Source organism: Filicampus tigris, chromosome 1, assembly GCF_054856515.1.
Source record: "Filicampus tigris isolate MCC_2025a chromosome 1, RoL_Ftig_1.0, whole genome shotgun sequence".
Lineage (NCBI taxonomy): Eukaryota > Metazoa > Chordata > Actinopteri > Syngnathiformes > Syngnathidae > Filicampus > Filicampus tigris.
This window is the reverse complement of record NC_141217.1, coordinates 17,516,264-17,536,760: the sequence shown is the minus strand read 5'-3', so window position 1 is coordinate 17,536,760 and position 20,497 is coordinate 17,516,264. Positions and strand designations below refer to the sequence as shown.

The 20,497-nt window shown below is 40.3% G+C and overlaps 2 protein-coding genes across 8 annotated transcripts; both read right to left on the bottom strand.

Annotated features, from left to right (window-relative positions):
• Positions 1 to 569: 569 nt before the first annotated feature.
• Positions 570 to 20,272, bottom strand: LOC147153050 (5-aminolevulinate synthase, non-specific, mitochondrial-like). Of its 4 annotated transcripts, none has more exons than XM_086021141.1 (11): positions 20,189 to 20,272; positions 5,188 to 5,381; positions 4,953 to 5,084; positions 4,479 to 4,610; positions 3,789 to 4,008; positions 3,358 to 3,542; positions 3,075 to 3,254; positions 2,825 to 2,989; positions 2,480 to 2,748; positions 1,974 to 2,136; positions 570 to 1,826 (listed from the first exon to the last, which is right to left on the bottom strand). In XM_086021141.1, exons 2-11 carry the CDS (start codon positions 5,363 to 5,365, stop codon positions 1,666 to 1,668), a joined length of 1,785 nt encoding a protein of 594 aa, XP_085877267.1. In that variant the 5' UTR covers positions 5,366 to 5,381; positions 20,189 to 20,272; the 3' UTR covers positions 570 to 1,665. The 4 variants fall into 4 exon arrangements, with proteins under 4 accessions (XP_085877267.1, XP_085877206.1, XP_085877341.1 ...); XM_086021080.1 differs by lacking the exon at positions 20,189 to 20,272 and adding an exon at positions 5,615 to 5,836; XM_086021215.1 differs by lacking the exon at positions 20,189 to 20,272 and adding an exon at positions 5,615 to 5,836 and having other exon boundaries at positions 3,789 to 3,891.
• Positions 6,154 to 14,213, bottom strand: spo11 (SPO11 initiator of meiotic double stranded breaks). 4 transcript variants are annotated; one of them, XM_086021862.1, is made up of 13 exons: positions 14,163 to 14,213; positions 13,119 to 13,229; positions 12,403 to 12,491; positions 12,134 to 12,200; positions 11,952 to 12,060; positions 10,678 to 10,764; positions 9,664 to 9,700; positions 9,451 to 9,560; positions 9,216 to 9,315; positions 8,901 to 8,938; positions 7,851 to 7,927; positions 7,051 to 7,162; positions 6,154 to 6,722 (listed from the first exon to the last, which is right to left on the bottom strand). In XM_086021862.1, the coding sequence occupies exons 3-13, from the start codon at positions 12,464 to 12,466 to the stop codon at positions 6,603 to 6,605; spliced, it is 921 nt and encodes a 306-aa protein (XP_085877988.1). In that variant the 5' UTR covers positions 12,467 to 12,491; positions 13,119 to 13,229; positions 14,163 to 14,213; the 3' UTR covers positions 6,154 to 6,602. The 4 variants fall into 4 exon arrangements, with proteins under 4 accessions (XP_085877988.1, XP_085877749.1, XP_085877905.1 ...); XM_086021623.1 differs by lacking the exon at positions 14,163 to 14,213 and adding an exon at positions 13,672 to 14,035; XM_086021779.1 differs by lacking the exons at positions 13,119 to 13,229; positions 14,163 to 14,213 and adding an exon at positions 13,672 to 14,043.
• Positions 20,273 to 20,497: the final 225 nt, after the last annotated feature.

Below are 20,497 nucleotides of genomic sequence, written 5' to 3'. Positions count from 1 at the left end.
CTGGATTTTATTCAATGATCAAGTAAGGTTTTGCTTGTGTCTTTTATTGTACCATTCACTAGTTTGACAGTTTATCAAAATGTTTTATTCCTTGCATTAGTCACTGGCATTAAGGTGAATTAAGTGCATTGGCATTTGAATTAGATTCAGGACTTTGAGAAAAAAAAATCTACAAAAATAACAGAAAATTTGTTCCTGTAAACATTTAGGTAATAAAAGAACCATAATACCCAAATTGTTAACTTTTATAACAGCCTCAGATTGACTATTTTTTCACTTGTTTACTCATTTTTTCACTGTCACGGTGTCACGGTTGTTTTAACTATTTAGTTTAACATCAAATAATTTACTTACATGTTCTTATTGCCCTTTAATATGAAATATTATGATTGAAAATGTGATTTTTTTTTTTTTTTTTTTTTTTTTTACTAAATCATGAAGCCATGTTATTGCCATATAACATATAAAGTGCAATTACCACCAACATATCAGAGTTTCTCTTAATGCAACAGCAGATCTGCATGAAAGAACTTTCATTGGAGTCCTGGGTTAGTCGGTGTCACCCAGAACCGGAATAGTTTTGAGATAATTACAGGATTATTTGTATTTTTTTTTTATTTAAATCAAGACTAATCACAATCAAATACGGTATGCAGACATGGGATTTTTATTTTGAAACGCAAAACCAGATGTGTATCAAACTTCCAAGGTGGAGTCTAGGATATAGTCTAGTGCCCTGAGAACTGGACTGGTTTGGGAACACTTAGGGATTAGTTTTAGTCATTCCCCCCCCTAATCAGCAGTAATTACAATCATACAGATGCAGATTCATACACATGTAGATTTCAAATAAACTTCATTTTCAAATGCAACTTCAGAACCTTCCTGTGTGCAATCATCCAACAGTTTTCTCCCAGAAGTGGACAATTGTGTCATAACAGAGAGATGCAATTATTTAAAACCGAAAACATTAATTTACACGTATTATTTGTTATGATTTTATTTTGGAAGTTGGCCCAAGCAGCGCATTAGCAGCAAAATACCATTACGCACAATATTTGCAATCTTTGCGGCATTCTGTTTCATTTGTACCATGCGAGTGGACCCTGCTGGCCTGACCACAGCCACAGACTGGGTGCAGCATGAGATAGAAGGGAGGAGAGTTTTGCCTCCCTTGAAGTGGGCTGTATCTGAAGAGCTCTATTGTACTGTTTCCTGTCACACTACAACATGTACAGCAAAATATAATATCAGAATTATTGGCCCCTTGATGATTTAATGTTACCATTTCAAATAGGCCTACACACAGTACTGTTCAAGATCTGAAGATAAAGTATGTGTGCGTCAGTGCTGCAAATGCAGCAAAACACAATGCAGGCATATTTGCAGATTTTTGCGATACCTGTGTTATCTCAGGAGGAAATGCAATATCCTGTTCGTTGTTGATACCATCTAGTGGTTCATCATGAAAGCCTCAAACAACACTGCATACACGAGTATGAGTCATCAGCAGAAAGAGGCGCATGTGTCACGTCACAACACGCAGACCCACTTCGCCCCCGTGTGGTGAAATCAAGGATGTCTGGAAATACGTTTATGAACGTACCGCCTGGGAGCTACAGTACACAATAGCCGTGCGACATACCCGTACATGAACCCTGAGCATCAGGGTCCAATCATCTTTGAATGACTGAGACCATTGAAGTAGGCTTTCTCCCGCTCACTCATCAGACCTAAGTGGAGTGGCTGCTGACAAAAGTTACACTCGACTGACGAGTGCGGACACAATTCCAAGCCCACTTCTTTCCAAGTTTTTACCAGACACTCTGTGGAGACCAAGTTGAGGATTAGTAGTGAATATTAGTACAGTATTAAGCATCAAGTATTACTGTATATGTACGCATATTCATGCGAGTAGGCCTACATACTAAATAGGCACAAATTAATCTGTACATTATTGCTTGTGCACATACCAACAAAGTAGTACATCATATTGGGCGTGTGGTGTGGCGTGGGGGCAATGCGGAGCAATTCCTCCCCTTTAGCCACTGTGGGGTAGTTGATCGCCTGCACATAGATGTTGTAACGGGACAACATGATGTCACAGATCTCTGTATTCTTCTCCGCATCAGCCACCTGTACAGCCAGGTGTCACAATCACATTTCAAACAGTGGATTGGGTGATTGGGAGCCTGGCTCAGCCACTTCATTTGTATTCGTAATTGCACAGCTTTCCATTAGTTTATTAATTATGCAAGTCATCCTTCCAAAGAACACAAAGGTTTACAGTGAGGAGAAATTGGTTTCAAATTGTGTTTGTATCCCCAGGCAGGTGTACTTTTAAACATTAAAAGTGTTGTTTTTGCTTTGACAAAACAAACAATAGCCCTGAATGTGTGGCTGGTAGAATTCTAGAGAATATTGAATAGATCCCCAAAAGACTGAATATTGGTAATGGAGAATAATTTCTTCATCATACCCGCACAGGAATGATGTGGCTCGGGCAGTGGACCACGGGAAGGCCTGAGTCCATCAGTAACTGTCGGAGCAGCTTGACACTTCTCTGGTGTTTCCTCCTGAGAACCCGGCCTTCCTCACTTTTAAGAACCCTGATTGACTCCTTGGCCCCCGCCAATAACATGGGCGGCAGCGAAGTGGTGAAAATGAAGCCTGCAGCATAGGAGCGCACTGTGTCCACCAAGGCGTTGGTGCTGGCAATGTAGCCGCCAACGCAGCCGAAGGCCTTGCCTGGGAGAGACAGACAACCTGCGACAAATCCATCTGGAAAGCGGAGGCTTCCCCTCACAGGAGTAGCAAAACTTACCAAGAGTACCAGAGATGATATCAATCTTGTGCATGACTCTGTCTCTGTCTCCGATCCCTCCTCCTCTTGCCCCATACAGGCCAACTGCATGCACCTCATCCACAAAGGTGATGGCCCCAAATCTGTGGGCAACTTCGCACATTTGCTCCAGTGGGCACACCGCCCCTGTTAAGAGCACAAACTATTGAAGACCTTACACTTACGAAACACACAACATATTGAGATCCAGTTTGTTTTCTTGAGAGTTTACCATCCATTGAATGCACCGTCTCAAAGGCAATAATCTTTGGAGTGGAAGGGTCAGATCTCTCCAACAGCTCTCGCAAGTGGCTGACATCATTGTGACGGAAGAGAAACTTACTGACACGGCTGTTTCGAATACCTTGAATCATAGAGGCATGGTTGCCTGTGTCAGTGTAAATTTCACAACCTGGCGAGGAGGACCGCAATAAAATCTGTCAAATCTTCAGTTCGGAAATGTTCTGTACACAGAGTAGCCATTCAAGCAAATGATGTTAAAATGTCCAATCTACCTGGTAGCATTTTGGCCAAGGTGAACAATGTGGAGTCGTTGGCTACAAAACAGGAAGTGAACAGCAGTGCGGCGTCTTTGCCGTGCAAGTCAGCAAGCTCATATTCCAGCTCCATATGGAATTTGCTTGTCCCAGAAATGTTTCTTGTGCCTCCCGAACCAGCGCCATGTTTTTTTAAAGTATCCCTTGAAAGATACATTGACAACAAGTACTTTAATCAGTGCTCTCTAATTCTCATTTTCTTGCTGTTTATGTTTCCTGGAAGCTCTGGCGGAGCTAGTGAAATATGCTTTAAACCCCCAGGTGCCAGGCCAGATAATTGACTTGGGGTATTTTCAGATTTTTCCCAGGAATTATTTTCCACATTTCCCCCCGTTCCCTGTAGGGAACATATAATGAATGTTGATCAGAAAGTAGGTTAGACAACTCACACGATGGCATGGATGACTTTGGGGTGGCAGCTCATGCCGAGGTAGTCATTGCTGCACCAAACCGACACATCTCTTTTCACGTCACCTGAATTTGAGTAGTCGTCTGCCATGGGGAAAGAAGCTGCATGTCGATTTACTGTCTTAAAAACCCTGTAGCTGTGATTCCTCTTCTTGCGGTCAATTTTGTCCCCAAAAAACTTGTCATATTTGAAGGTTATGACTGGTGGAAACACAATATATGTGTGTGTGTATATATGAATATCTATCTATCTATCTATATCTATATCTATATCTATATCTATATCTATATATATATATATATATATATATATATATATATATATATATATATATACATACATATATATATATATATACATATATATATATATATATATATATATATATATATATATATATATATATATATATATATATATATATATACAGGTACATACAGTATTTTTATTTCCAAGAGTGTTGTGAACAGAGAGAAACCCAGGTCCAGAAAGTAAAAAACCCTGCCACAGTTTGGCTTTAGCCACAGGTGCTTCTACTCAACGGGCAGGTAGACGAGCTCAGTTGATTAGAAGCACTTGTGGCTCAAGCCAAACTGTGGCGGGGTTTTTACATTCTGGATCTGAATTTCCCATCTCTGGTTGTGAGGTTAAAGTAATGATGCTTTCTTACGCTTGGGAAAATTGTCCTCTAAAAGGTGTGACGCTCCGGAAGGCGTGGGGCTAAACTGTGTTTTGGGAGCAACTGCACTGGTCTTATGTGCCTCCATAGTGTCCATTGTTGATAAATCCATGTCAGGTTTTTCTGTTCAATAAAACAGAAAAGTAAAGCTGGAAAAGTTACATAGGTGAATCTTCAACAGCTGTGTCAGCTATCATGACTAAGACACAATCATAGTGTCTGGGCTGCAAACACACTTCAGTATACTATAACAGGTTGGTATACTAACAGCAAAAAAACCTCAATGCAACAGAATATGAAAAAACAAAAACAAATAACAAAACTGTAAAAAAAACTCAATGCAACAGCAAATGAGGGATAAAACAACAACAAAAGCAACCATTTATCTCAATCAATCTCTTCATGTGTTTACATTCCAGACACTCAAATTTGTAGTGCAATAACAGTTGAGGTTTGGCAACTCACCACTTTGAAGTGTGACATCCTCCTGTAATTCCACACTGCCCTCCCTCACTACTTTATTTGTCTGTACCATTTCTGAATCCAAGAACGGATATTTGGAGGTAACAGTCTGGCCAGCAGGGGGTGTAGCATGACCTGGAGTTAATATTTAGAGTCTGATGAAAACATGCATTTGATACTGATAGTGTACTATCAATTCAAACCAAACAATGCATTCAAATACTTAGGTTGCACCCACCCAGAGGTGTGTGGTTGCACAAGGAGGCGGAAGAGGACTGAGCTCTGGCTAAAGGTCCTGAGACAATGTCCATCATCATAGGACACTTTTGGGCATTGCTAATCAGTGACGCCTTCATATCTAAGAAACAACTGGTTCCAATAGAGAGGAAGGGGCACCTGCGAAACACTGCTTCCATATAAGATACTCTCAACCTAAATAGCAACAAGAGTGTACGAGTGTGACCATTAAAACAATTGCTACATCACTTTTAAACAGCTGTGCACATGCTCTATATAAAGTGTATATCCCCTGAAGGGGCATGGCCCTATAGAACCATTAACACTCATTGTGAAATAATGACAGCTAGATTAAAACAAAATACATATTTATCTCTCCAGCATTATTCTGTAATTTCCCCCTATTGCGTCACATTTCCATTTGTTACCTGAGAACATCCCAGTCCACTTTCATATGACAGATGAAAAAAGCCTTGCAAAACATGACCAACTCCACGCTCATCCAAGACTGGTATAAATGGAGAGGATGCTCTAACCACTAGCATTTACTCTGCAGCAGTCAGCTGGCCATGACAAGTGGAAAGAGGAAGGCTTCTCAAGGACTTGCTATAGCTAAATGGTGGTACCACCAAGAGTTAAAAAACAAACAAACAAACAAAAAAAACCTAATACATACATATATATATATATATACATATATATATATACACTGTACTATACTATATATATATACTGCATATATATATATATATATATATATATATATATATACTGCACACACACACACACATATATATATATATATATATATATATATATATATATATATATATATATATATATATATATATATATATATATATATATATATATATATACACACACACACACATATATACTGTACTCACTACAATGAATCGGACAGTCATTGGCAACTCTAATTGTCATTGCACTTAACTGTTTGGGATCAAATTCACGTTTTTTTAATTCATTCGATAATTATAACATCATGTCAAAACAAGTACTGTATTTAACAAAAATCTGATCTGGAACATCTGAAAAGCTTTATAGAGTTTACAAATACTAGTACTTGTAACAAGCAACCAAATGACATGTTTTACGATCTCACATTTCTTCTGTTGACCCACAGCCCTTCCATCTCCCAAATTCTTAATTCTTTAAGTTGTCTTCACCTGCAATCCTCCTTACAGGAGTTGCCAAAAATATAACCACACCCACTTACACTCCCAATGTTACATAGATAGTATAATACCAATGCTTTAGGGTTATTGTCTCAACTAATTTGTCAATGCAAGCGAAATAAACAAGCCACTGTCTGCCAATGTCAAACTGATCGGTTACATACAGGGTGATTTGTCATTAAGTCCTTTATCTCACTGGGTGGCAGCATTGCGCTCATAACCAACCCCCAAAGCGCAGCTTGTTGGGCAGGTAGATGCTGGTGAGGAAATCTGGACCTATGGCTGCCAGTGACTGTATTTCTGCTTTGAGTCTATTCTTCTTCATCAGCATCATCTACAATGAGAGCAAAACAGGCTTCGAGTCAAACTCTTCCCCCATGAATAGTACGAGATGTCAAAGAAGGAATATTAATATAGTACCATTATTATTAATAGAATTAATGACAAAAAAGATATGATTATACAAGTTCAATGTACAGCAGAAGGTAGCAAACTGGATAAGCACAAAGAAAGCACCCAAAAAGGACATCTACATGGAAGTAAAGGTGAACGTGCAAGATCTACAAGGGCATAATTATGTTTTCAACCCGGTTGGCCACTCCTGATAATAATAATTATGGCTTTCTCAAATAAATCACTGGTATATCTTGTTTCTTTCTGACCTCTTTCAGCCACTCTGGTTGGTCCATTATGTAGGGCCTTTTGAGGAGGCTGTCCAGTTTGTTTTCATCAGCCTTGGTGAGGGTGATCAGAGCATTCCTGGGAACCTGTAACCTCCAGAATGAAATTAGTGTTTTACCACTGAACTTGTTTTTAAGGGTTAATAAGAAATGAATATGACATCAGGCTACTTAAAAACTTTTCAAAGTTGACACATTTATGACATATTTTGTCAAAATGGTTACTAGCTGAACTGTTTTACCAACATCTCCACTAGGGGGGGAAGTTGCAGTGCAATTTAGCGTTTATCCACTTGCACAATGTACTGAATGTGATCTCCAGAGAAATTGTGGTTGCCATTGACTGTCGCCACACTACCTCTAAGAGGCCGAGGTGCTCACATCAAGAACAGAAGGTATTTTATTTATTAAGTTGTTGACAACATGGCTTCTAAGTTTTAAAATCAATGAATACTCATATTTAATAATCTTCATTTAAATATCAATATTTCCCCCAAATAATCGTGATTATTACTTTTTCCATCATTGCCCAACCTTGCTGACTGCACTTTCAAATTTTCATCTACATACTTAATCAAACATCACAGAGCTACGATTGTTATACTTACAGAACAATACAGTGGAAATAAAAAATAAAACAAAAAAACCCATGCAATTTCATTTAAGTTTGAATTCAATCAGATCCTCCAAGCGATATGGACAAACTAGAAACAGCAACAGCGACATAAAACAAAACAAATAGTGAGGAGGAAGTAGGAGGAGGAGTTGAGTTAAGTCCAAACCTCTCGAGGTCGGAGGGGAGGAGGCCTAACCACATGACACTGGGAATGGTCAGGCTTTGGGCCTCAAACGACATGGCCTATTGAAAAAATGCACAGAAATAAATGTTTACGTAGTACATACTGTACGAGGCTTGACAGGTCAGCCCTGCACCTGCACTCTGTGCTGCCCCAATGCCCAACATGTGTTCACAAAGAACACGAGCACCCTCAACAACATGTTGATTTCATGTCAGTTTAAATGGAGGACTAGTCTATCAATTACCATATTTTTCGGACTATAAGTCACACTTTTTTTCGACAGTTTGGCTGGTGCTGTGACTTACTCAGGTGCGATTTGTAATATCAAAATTAAATTTGGGATTGACACCCAAAATCCCCGTTCCCATATCGTGCTGACACCAGCAAACGAATTCCGATTGGATTCGAAACTTCTGCTTCTAACTACAGAGAAGTATTTGCTTTTAGTTTAAATAGGCTTACATTAATCTATAATCTCATGTCGCACCGTGGCCAAAGGTACAAAGTAGAATCCTGGTTTTTGTGCTGTAACTAGTCGATCCATGTAGCGGCGGATGCCGCGTTAGAGGCGGTCCCTTTGTTTGTTACCGTGAGAGGTGATAGCAAACGAACAACATATGTCACATTAGTTGCCATGACTTTTTTTTCTTCCATATCTTCTACTTACCTTTGGCAGTTGGCAAATATTTTTGGTGTACCTTCTCCCCAGCTAGCTTTTTTTTCTCCATGCTGTTTTCAATGTACAACTCTGCCAGTGTCTTGTTGTTATAACTCTAAAATCACTCTACCACCATCTTTCCTATTGAATGCGTGGACATGTTATCACAGCGTGCTGCTGCCCGAATTCAATCTTTTTCATCATTTCACCGCAGCACGGTGCAGTGCCGTTGATGCACGGCAGCACATACACAATGAATGGGCTGTTTGACGGCGGACTGCGCTATGCTAAGCACAATGTAAAAAGGCCTTAACATTAAGTTGGCCACATTGGATGAGCTAGAATGGAGCACTACCTGGCCAAATGGGACTCACCACTGATCCATACTTGTAGATGCACATGATCTCAATGCCTGGGAAAATCAGAGACAAAACACACCACAATCACCAGCATACAAGAGCAATTAGATGTGCAACACAGCTCTGAACAAAGTAAAGCATTACATATGTGCTCTGCCATGCAACAGAAAAGAAGTTGAATGTCTGGATGAGATTAGACCTGGCAGAATGATAGCCTGAAAAGACACCCTGAGGCAGCTAAAAGGTGCTTTTAGTTGCAGACTGCTTCATGAGAGGAAATATGTTTAGAAGTATGAGATGTAAAATTGGGCTGCACTCAAGCAGATGTACCGTGCGGGTCAGCATCCACCAGAGCGAAGACGGGGACGTGGAGCACGTCCCAGAGCTTTCTCACCATCAACCTGCTGTTCACATCTGGAAAGCCTTTACCCTTAAACAAATTGAAAACACACACACACACACACACACGTTCTGAAAAAAAAGGACAGCTGTACTTCGAGTCAACATTAAGATGAAAAGGTTATTATCCATGTGAGGTTAAAGATAAAAAGAAACCTTGACATACTGTGATCATGATACACGGAGAAAGCTTTGTGCTGAAGTCATCCTGAAGAAGTCTCTGAAACGTAGCATCCTTCTCAACTACCAGGATGAATTTGGCAGATGATACAATATATGTGCATGGCTAAGGCAAAACAGTCCCTGCAGCCAATTAGCACAATCTCCACTCGCTCAAGTACAATCGGGAAGACTCTTGAACAAATAAATCAAAGGATACTACGGATCCCTGCAATGTTTGATGAGACCGCAACAGCCTAAAACAAAGCACAACTTTAGAGGCAAAATCAACTTATCATCCTCAAATATGCATACTTCTGCCTGCCCTAAGATCGGTAATGGTTTATTTGTAGGGATGTCACGATAGGCGAACATCACACTATGAACCTCACGATACGATCATTATCAAGAGGTTGGCGATACAATACAATTCTATTTGTATAGCGCATTTCAGAACAGCTAGAGCTGTAACAAAGCACTTTACATGCAAAGAACAAAATAGCCATAATACAACAAGTGAAGTCAATAAATGAACATAAAACACAATTTACAATAGACACCGGAAAACAGCTGAAAATTTGTCAGTCTTAGGTCGAATCAAAAGCCAAAGAATAGAAATGTGTCTTCAACCGTGTTTTAAAAGTAGACAGAGAGGGGGCTTGCCTAACATCCAATGGGAGGTCATTCCAAAGGGAAGGACCAGCCGCCGAAAAGGCTCAATCCTCTATGGTGTGCAATGTTACCATAAATACATGTGCAAACTGCATTTGCATTAAGGAGTTGAGGAGTAAATTAAGATAAGAATAAAACCTTTATTAGTCCCACAATGGGAACATGTGCATCATTTCAGCAGCAAGATACAATATTGCACGAAAAGATAAGGCCTTATGACTATTTTGTCAATGGACACTATGACTGGATTTACACTGAAGATCTTAATGCACAATTCTGGTTTAGTCCTTATGAAAATCAAATTTTTTTTGACTGCATGTCTAGTTAAATTGACTTTCCTTTTACCTTTTAGTTTGATAATTGATTACTTAATTTAAGAGTTAACTGCTGTACATCAGGATTTTTACCCATATAAAATTAAGCCCTTATTTGAATCTAAGGCAATCCAATTCCATCCGTTTATTTTAATGCTTCTACTTCCATGACTCATATCTGCAATGGTCTACATAGAAGAAAAAAATTACAAGTGGTTCACTTGAACCATGGAGTGAGAAGAACTTACTGCGGAGCTTGAGTGGCAGTCGATCCTCGTACCGTCCTCCTCCATATAACAAAGATCACCTGAGATTAAACCTTTGGACGTGGCCAACTGTTGGTGTCAGAATGGCAACTTTTGTTAGTTCAGGCTCATTTTAACATACACCAACAGTATGTTCTTTAAATCTTCATTATTTCAATTTAGGGCTGAGCGATATATCAATATGTTTTCACTACCTCACATAGGATGAGGCAAAACTGTTTATATAAGTAACAATTACTGTTACAATTAACATACAGGAAATTGGTTCCACTGGAAAGCGAAGTTAATGTTGAATCCTGGTAACACTGACAAATCCATATTGCCAAGACGTGGTCTACTTCACGTCTCAACAAGCGGCAAAAGCCACGGGGATTTTCCTGTACGGTCGCTTTCCAATCATCGACAAATATGGCGAGCTTGAGCCAGGCTGTCATCCTCCCTGTGCCCTCCCTCGTGGTAAACACCGTGGAAAACAAGCGTAAAATCAACATCTCATTAACAGTGTGTGGGCACAGGGAGTGGCATGACAGTTAACATTGTAGTCAACAGCAACACACTTGTTCAACTGTTGTTCATTGGATCGACAAATTCAAATTTTATAGCGGCTCTGTTGAAGGAAGGAAATATATATATATTATTATAAAATGTGCAGTGAATAACATTATGAAGTTGGGCTCAAAAGAAATATAAACAAGGCACACAGAAATCCATAATGGGCAGATCTTGTTTGAAATGAAAAATATGTGCAGACATCAACATTTCAGGCTCAGAATTGTTTTTCTCTTTTAGCCCTGTTTATTGCTATTTGCACAGTTGCATATTTTTGGCAGGAGAGGAAAACCCCGTTTGCACTCCATCAGTCTGTTATTGTTGTTGAAAAGACTGAAAACATACAAAAGATGGACTTTATTGATTAAAACCGTTTACATCAGCAACTTCATTTCATCAAAATATTACACTATTATCTCATGGTTCATTTTTATTATTGTTATTCCCTCAAAACTTTGCCCACCAGTTGGGACTTTTTTTTCCTGTGAGTTGTTGTTGCTTGGGGGACAGATTTGAGTGAGGCCTATAGACTGGTACTATTTTTTTTCCCCCGGAAAAAAGGGCAAATGACGGACGACGGAAGGGTACCCACGCTGCAGACCGATGACGGACGCTCAATTTTTAGTAAAATGCCCAGCTATGGTCAAATGTTGTATGTACTTCCTGTTATAAAATAATAAATAGCTTGTGGATATTGACACACTCACCACGTGAAGAGATCTTCGAGGAATGTTTAGCATGCAGGACACATCATCCACTATTCTATCGACTATCTTCTGAGAGCCAAACAGCTGTGGATGGTTGTAATAGATGTCTCTGTGGAGAAAAATAAAGAGATGATTTGAGGATTTGAAGTTGATTAAGAAGAACTGTGTGCTGAAATGATGACCTTTTTGTAGCATATGTGTTGCTCTGCACGAGTGTGTAAGTGACAGATAGAATCTTGAGAATCTGGGCTTCAAACAGAGGAGAAAAAAAATGTTCAGTATGTAATGCATGTCTTGAAAGTTAAAACACATCTTGGAAAGGACTGGTGTGAAAATATTTAGAAGATCCAGGTGGTAAAAAGCAACATTCCATTTTGCCCACTTGACCTTATGTGTCATTTATGCAAATAAAAACACAGTTGTGTGTCATGAATTGTGCAAGTCATCTTACAAAATGTCATGGCAGTTTTTGGGCAGTCACTTCTGATCGTCCTGACAGCACTTGTTGAACTCATCTGAAGCCCAATGGCGCTGTCAAAACTTAAAGAGGGACTCAATTAAGGTTCTCAAGAACAAATGAACATAAGTCATTAAAAACACATTCAGTACCGTAGAATAAAAAGTGTGGTACATTCTAATTTACATACTTGTACAGCTTTGAAAATCTGCTCAACCACATGTAAGCTATCAAGAATTCCCCACAGCCTAAGGGCTACCTGTGAGAAGACAAACTGCCTGCCCCCCCCACCCCTTTAAGTGTGCTTTGCTGAACAGCTTAGTCACATTAGGCACGGTGTTTTTTCTAATTACTCAGTCATCTTTTGAGTAGCAGGAAGTTATTTTAGCTTCAATTTCTGTAGCCTCAAGTACATTTTTCCCTTCTAACACCTGGCTACACCACATGGCCATTTTGAACTTTACTTTGTGCGAATTCTAACAGAGGTAGGTTTTTTCCCCTCCTGAATGAAATTCGACAACTAGCTGGTGGTCTTTTCTGGCCCAACTGCCTACAAAAACAAAAACTCATGAAGGAACAGGTTGATTTTTCAGCACAACATTATTGTGTTATCTTTTCAGGTTCAGCTATCTTACATGTTTTGCACACAGTTTATGGTAGGTGCCAGGTACATGATTATCACACATGTCAATCTGTTCAAATGAAGTCACCTGACATTGTCCCAGCTGGATCTGTTGGGCAGTACGAGGGCTGGTGCCTCATCTTTTGAAAGACGAGTCACTAGTTCCAAGATTACATTTTCAATTCTGTTCAAAACTTCCCTGTATATCCAAGCAGAATTGATTTGATTATGAATAGAGTCAAGCAAATTTAGCAAGAACCGGTAATTGCAGTAAATTCACAGTGATAAGATCATATGAATATTTGTACTTTAAATACCTTCACTTTAATGAGCATACACATTAGTCTTTATCAAATTACATGATACCCTTTCTGTCTAATTATACTGTACAGTAAAACACACATGGGATGCACATGTGCAATATACTTTTAGGAAATGCTAATACCAATTTAGCATCAAGCTCAGAGAGAGAAATGGAAACATACATAAATGTAAATACAAAATATACTGTTTCTCACTAGCTCTTTATGCTACTTTGGTTTGGTGCAAAACAAACAAACTCACTTTTTAATGCTAACTAGCTAGCCCAACTTTGTATTACGGTACCATATCGGCTGTATGAAAAAGAACATTTGTCTTACAAACTACTTTCTTCATCTCCGTGCTGGCGGTCGGTCATGGCTTTGCACTGTACAGCGAGTGTAGCCAAAGCGGTTCAATTTTAGTGAAGAAATCCCCTTGAAAACACTCCCAAAAAGTTAAGTGGAGCACGGCACAAGGAGCTAGCCCTCAATGCTACCTGCGACAGGCTATTTCAATGTGTGGTCTTTTCTTCTTCTTTTTGTGTATGTGTGTGTTTAGTTTAGTTTAGTTTAGTTTAGTTTAGTTTTATGTTTCTTACACTAACAACGACAACTGCAGTATAAGTAATAATTTGTTAAGTAAGTAAGTGAGTGAGTGAGTGAGTGAGCAAGTGAGCAAATAAGTAAATAAGTAAATAAGTAAATAAATAAATAGATAGATAGATAGATAGATAGATAGATAGATAGATAGATAGATAGATAGATAGATAGATAGATAGATAGATAGATAGATAGATAGATAATAAAAACACCCTCACGTGTATACTAACCAATAGTATAGGTTTTAAATTGACCAAATTGTAACACCAGCAATATTTCCAGTATGTACCATATTCAGTGCATTAGTTGCAACATTATATATTCGAAATTGCACTGATTGTACAAATAATACAACATATTTCCATGTTATATAATATTTGTAACTTCCTGTAGATATGAAAGCATGAAACATTTTCTCTACTGCTTTGTGCAACTTTTTTTTTAAATCTTGCTTGAATTCGTAATGCATTTTTCTCTTTTTGATTGCGCTTATAGTCTGCACCTGAGCTTTGGTGCAGAACCGGAGGTTCTCGAGTCAAATCCTGTTGTGGACAAAATATAAACATAAGAAGCAAATGAGTTGTTGGAGAGATGCTAGTCTGCTTACTGGCTACCATCAAAGTGCCTTTGAGCAAGGCACCACCCTTCCAGTTCAAGAGGTGCAGCATTGTTTGCGTGCCCCTTCACTCTGAAATCTCTCCCTGTAATCTGCCAATCTGATATGCCATGTATGTGGTGTGCAAAAAATATAAATACTGTATAATCGCACTTCTTGGTCAAACATGAATTTCCCTTTTATAACCAGTATAATGAATGAAAATGTAATTTAAGTAAGATTAAAGTCTGTGTATTTTGTGTGAACATTGCTGCTTTGACATATTATTTTACTGAACAGGACTATTTAAATACATTATAGCAATAAAAAACAGAACAACTGATTCAATTGATCATTACTTTACATTTCAGTCATTTCTGTCCAATTTTGCATCATTGCTACATTACACCACTTTTCGATAAACCATAAGATCAAGTCACACCCACATATTTAAGAACTAATGGCAGGCAAGCATTGTGCGTCTACAGAGAAGTCCATCTTTCACAGTGTGAAGGCCTAGTCAGAGTGTGTGAGAACCCAGAACCAAAGAGAAGAGGTCTGTGCCCCTGACCTGACCCTGAATTTCTCCTAATGTGCAGCTTTACCGAAAGTATTCATTTACCTTGAGTGGCTTTGACAAGCTGCTTCCGTAATAATGGTTCTTAATTTCTGAGTAATTGCTATCTCTAAGTGATGAGGGACAACCTCCTCACCCAAGATGGAAAAAATCGTATATGTGAGTGACCTCAGGTTGTGGGGGTTCTTTTTCTTGTGCAGCAGAAAAGCTGAGCCCCCTGCTGTTCCCTTTGCCCAGGAGAGATTTGTGTGGAGTGCTAGGCTCTAACCTGAGGAGACAGAGTGCAACGAGTCATGTGCTTGTCTCGGGATGAGTGTTTGTACTGGGCAGGAGTGAGCGGGGCACAGGGGAAGTATAGAGGGAAGTTGGGGGCTGCAGGGTCAGAGGAAAAGCGGAGGAGGAGGGGTGGACTCGCTGCAGGTGAGGGGGATTAACTGCAGCTTGGCCCAGAGAAACTAAATACAAATCTGTCAACCTAATCCTCACAAATAGAAAACAGAGCTGCCCTCCATTCACAACCTCTATAGTTCCGCAAATCTACCTCCCACTCCCCCATCTGGCCCCCTACCTTTCCTCTTCAGGCTCTCGGGCTGCTCTGTTTCTTATCAACTTTTGGCCAGTCTGACGATGCCGCCTTTACTCTAATGGCTCCTCAGTCCAGTATTCCCTAAAGAGGGTCTGGCTGGTCACCCGGGGTCCTTTCTGATTGACAGGTCAGGACACACTTAGGGAGTGATAAAAGAAAGAGTCAAGGGGGCCAAGGCCTTTCAGTGACGAGAAAACAATCTAAATGGGACCACTGCCCATAGAAGTAAACACAAGCGGACAGACTTTTATCAGGACCCGACACCTCGGTAAAGCCCACTGATAAGCATGTGGCTTGGTGTGGAGAGCAGCCCTGTGTCAAACTGATGACACAGGTGGCTGAGTGATAACATCCTGCTATGGCTAAAGCTAAGTCTAGCATTAAGGGTAAGCTTAACTCGAACCATATCACAGAATGTCAGTGACATAATGGATAAGTTAGCGTTGGCTGCTGAGAGCCATGAGTCATATCACCATGGTGTTCCGGCATGCCATATTAGGCTACAGACGAATGGGCAAACAAAATTACATACCAGATACTGGCAAAAATATTCCACAGAATGACTGCAATTCAAGCATTTCTAATAGGATAATCATGGTATCATGGAACTCATTTGTTACAGTGATGCAAACTTAGCCATTGTGGAAATCCCAGAAAGAAGGGGATAAAGGCTCAATTTGATTCCAAAACGGAAATTGGGAATTCAAAAAAAAAAAAAAAAAACTATCCGAGGGATGTTTTCATTCAGTCTAGTTTGGTTGAGCTATTAAATCTTTGACCCATAGGGCAGCAAAAATGAATAATTTAATAGATTAGACAATGGGAGTGTCAGCATCTGGATTTGAAAACCATGTTAAATTATATGAAATAGTAGAACCAACATGGATCAAACATGAAACCTAAATGGGATATTAGGAGTGTTTCATATTCCCGCCCCCTTTCTTTTGCTTGTCTCACAGCTGTGTTTCATATGTTCATAGGGCCCCTGGAAGTGCGACACACTAGTGGAAACATTTACCACTGCGTAGCATTGTTACACCAAAGCATTAGACAAGGACAACTGGAACAGAGAACAGGAGAATGGTTGACAAAAACTGTATTTCTTCTTCTGTCCTTGTACTTTGACCCCCTCCATTAGGCCCTCATTTAGGGTTCAGTTTACCCTGAATAAAGTTTTACTGTATTGACTGTGGGTCTACTTGCTTAGACCTCCCCCCCCCTCCCCCCTTCTTCCACCCACCCAAATGGACCTCATCCACCTCCCTCAGTCCACAGGTCTTCAAAGGACTGCCACCCGCTGTTCTCTAAGGCAACACATGAAATAAATATTAATCTTGCCTCTGATTGTGCGTTCCAAGGCCCTCACTGGGAGCAATACACAAATGGTCAGTGCGTCATCATTCTCTGTCTATGCACGCACCAATTCCGCTTTTGGGGTACGACGGCGTGCTATGATGTCAAGTTATTGTTAATGATGTGTTACCTTTCCAATTGCTGCAGTTATCCAAGTGACTGATTTAATGAGGCGTTCGCTGTTTCACAGTAAATGCAGGTCCATGTGTACATAGCCTTACACGGCTTCTTTTGAGACTTCTTTGTTTATACAGCACAAAAAACAAATCCAACTGCAACAAAGTGCTCTACAGGAAGAGTGAACATAAATATAGTTGAATAGAAAGCCTTTATTGTTAGCTTTGAGAGGCCGAGAGCATCTTCTCGCTAACCGGGGAGCCGAGCTGGGGAAAAACAGAGGCGGACAAATTGAACTTCAACCATCACTGAGTCGTTGATGCCATAGTGAAATGATCTCTCAGTGGTTCACTGATGAAGCCATTGGCACTAATCACTCTATCATCCAATCACGATAAATAACAGCTAAGGCCTTTCTTAAGCCAGCCGAAGAGCAGGGTCAGGCGGCAAGAGTGACAAGTCTTCACTGTAGACTGTCTGTAATATCATTGAGAAACCTATAATTAAGTCCATAAATCCACCATACATGTTCTTATCCATTTGGCCCGCAGTCCTTGTTCTCTTGAGTTGAATATGAAATCAAATCTGGCGCAGTGTAAGCCTGGCTGAGCCCCACCCAATATGGCCACCACATAGATCATATTGGAAGGGGCAAGTTCCCATAAAAGGCAGGAGCTATTAATGAATTGTCTGATAATGGAGACATTGTCAGTGGCCGAGAATGGGGTAGAGATGTGTAAATCCCGTGAATCCCCATGGCCATTCCTTAACAAATTCCTGTTACTTCTCAACTTCTCACAGTCACAGAACAGTTATACATTCTGATGTTTATAATGCAACTTCAAAAGGAAGCTCAACACTCAAGATGTCCAACACAAATTTAAGAACACACATTCAGGTATTGCCCGAAGTTAACGCAAGCAATCGCCAGAGCTGGGCATCGTCTAACCGTCACCGACTACCCACAGGGTCCCAGTCCGTCCCTTGTCGGCGACAGCCAATCGGCGTGTCTGCTCATGCGGCGCCTGCATGTGACGTGAAGATTACGCCTAACAAAGAAAAAATATCAAACAAAAACACCTGACACATGCACAGCGTGGTGATCGGTGTAATGAAAAAGACATGGGGCACATGTCATTGCGTCTGTAGGACCACAAGGTACACAACACTGTTTTATTTTTACCTTACTCGGCCACGTGTCAGGAGTGTGGCACCGCCGTGTGACATAGTTGGTACAGGTTAAGTCTGTTCTCAATGCCGTTTGGCTGAGTCGGACCGACTGGGACCATGTGGGTCATTTAAATATGCAGACAGGAACTCGGTGACATTTGGGCGATGCCCAGCTCTGGCGATCGCCACCTAGCTAGTCATCTCAGTTTGCAACCATCGACAGCTAACATAACAGCTAACATAGCACTAGCTAGCAACATGTTTTAAAAAGATCTAAAATAAAATACAACTGCTTGTGCATGTCTGTGGGTGTGTGTGAGAAAGGAATTGTGACAACAAGTGGTATATGAAAAATGTCAAGACAGATGAAGATGGAACCTTAAACTTTCATTTAGGTTCCCGGGAAACATTATTACGTTTAATAAAGGACAATGTAGTTTTGCAAATAGAGCCTACAAGTGACAATTCGAAATGAATTATAACAAATAGTGGTAAATAAAAAGCCAAACAAGTGAATACAGATTTGTAAAACACTCACAGATGAACACGCTTGTTGAGTGAACATGTGGACAACATCCAGCCAGCGGCCTCTCCTTTCTAGACAACACTACGCTGATAAATACTGAGATAACAACAACTCTGTGAGTAAAATGATGACTGGCTGAAAATAAACATGCCTGTTGCCAATTTGTGTGCTGTCTTGCGAGGTAGTGTCTGCCCACAGCCTAAAAGATAATTTGTGACAGAAGAGACTCGGGTCTGTAAAGCAGCTGTATGCAGTGTTTTGAGGGTTGTTGATAGAAGCTTCAAATGCAGTTTCCTCTGCTTTTCTGCTTTCTGTCCCCCTGTCAAGGACCTCTCAGTGAGGCTCACTCAGTCTAGCCTGAGTCTTGTGCCCACTGTTTACTGTGAATGTCACCAGGCTTGGCAGGTCGCAAACAAAGGGTGGTCTGTTCTTTTTGTCCCATCCACGATTGTCATCTCCTGGCTTGGCAAAAACTAAGCCAAAGACTGGGGGTAGTTAGAGATTTGACCTCAACAAGCCAACACGAAAACGGAGAGAACAGAACACGAGAACGGAACACGAGAACAAATTAGTGTACCGAAGATGAAAAACATAGAAAGTCCCTTGAAGCACTGTCTACTCTGTAAACATCTGCAGCCATTCAGGGTCGAACTGGTATATTACTTCTGAGCAACTATTTAAAGCAAATTGAAGAACAAATACTAATAAAAAATATGAGTATGAGGATGGACTACGTAGTCGATGGAGGCTTTCAACCATTTTAAATCTTGATGGGATAAGGAGAACCAAATCATTTTCTGAGGACAACAACAATGTCACATGAGGATCGTGATTGGGACCCATACGCAGACATGACATGGAAATTGTAGAGAAAAAAAAATCTATCAAAGGAAATACAACGTACTAACAGCGTGTCACAGAGTAACTCAAGCTTATAAACTGTTAAGTCGTCAGGCCTGTATGACGTAATAAAAGACAAAGCTAAAAGGACCATAGCGACTGCATAGCAACTGATACATCACGTAACAATCAGTCATGACAAAAATGACACATATTGAGATGGTGCATTGGAAGGTGAGCCAAGTGGACAGGACACGAAGACCCTCTCTACCCGCTTCCTCTGTTTACAATCATAAGCTAAAGCTGTCTGGCAGCCTCACTTGCTGTGCGATTGAAGTTCTAATTTTATTGTCATAAAAAATCTTCTGGCGGGCTGCGGCCCTAAAGCATCTCAAGAGGAGCCTTTGAAACTCCACTCTCTAATGTTTTAAGAGTTCAGTCCTGCAAGAGCCATCTGAAATACATTCAACTGTGTCAGTGAATAGAACTCACGAGAGGGTCAGCGGCGCTCCTTAAAAGTTTGGTGTTTAAGAGGTGCTGGGGCACTAGGGGCAGATGGAGCGTGGAAGCAGCTGCCAAACATCTGCAACCCTCCTTTGTAATCTGTGGCTGTTCACCACTGCCTTTGTCACAAACTTCCTGCCACAACATAGCTGAAAGTGTGGAATATGGTCAAACATGAGTTTGGGTCCACAAAGCAAGCTCTGCGCAAATTGGCATATGCCCCCAAAGACCCAATTAAGTTATGTAAAAAAGGGGGAACCAGCAAAACAAAATCCCCAGAATTATTCAAAACAGACC

Bases quoted from the DNA above. Each gene is read 5' to 3' on its own strand.
- LOC147153050 (XM_086021080.1), bottom strand. From the start codon at position 5,688: ATGAGCGTGGAGTTGGTCATGTTTTGCAAGGCTTTTTTCATCTGTCAT. The intron at 5,382-5,614 runs GTAACAAATGGA...GTTGCTATTTAG, and splicing joins GTGGACTGGGATGTTCTCAG to GTTGAGAGTATCTTATATGG. The intron at 2,137-2,479 runs GTATGATGAAGA...CTGGCTGTACAG, and splicing joins GCCACATCATTCCTGTGCGG to GTGGCTGATGCGGAGAAGAA.
- spo11 (XM_086021623.1), bottom strand. From the start codon at position 13,709: ATGACCGACCGCCAGCACGGAGATGAAGAAAGTAGTTT. The intron at 10,765-11,951 runs GTGAGTGTGTCA...TGACACCAACAG, and splicing joins CTCGAAGATCTCTTCACGTG to TTGGCCACGTCCAAAGGTTT. The intron at 9,316-9,450 runs GTATGTCAAGGT...AATTTGTTTAAG, and splicing joins CTCCGTGTATCATGATCACA to GGTAAAGGCTTTCCAGATGT.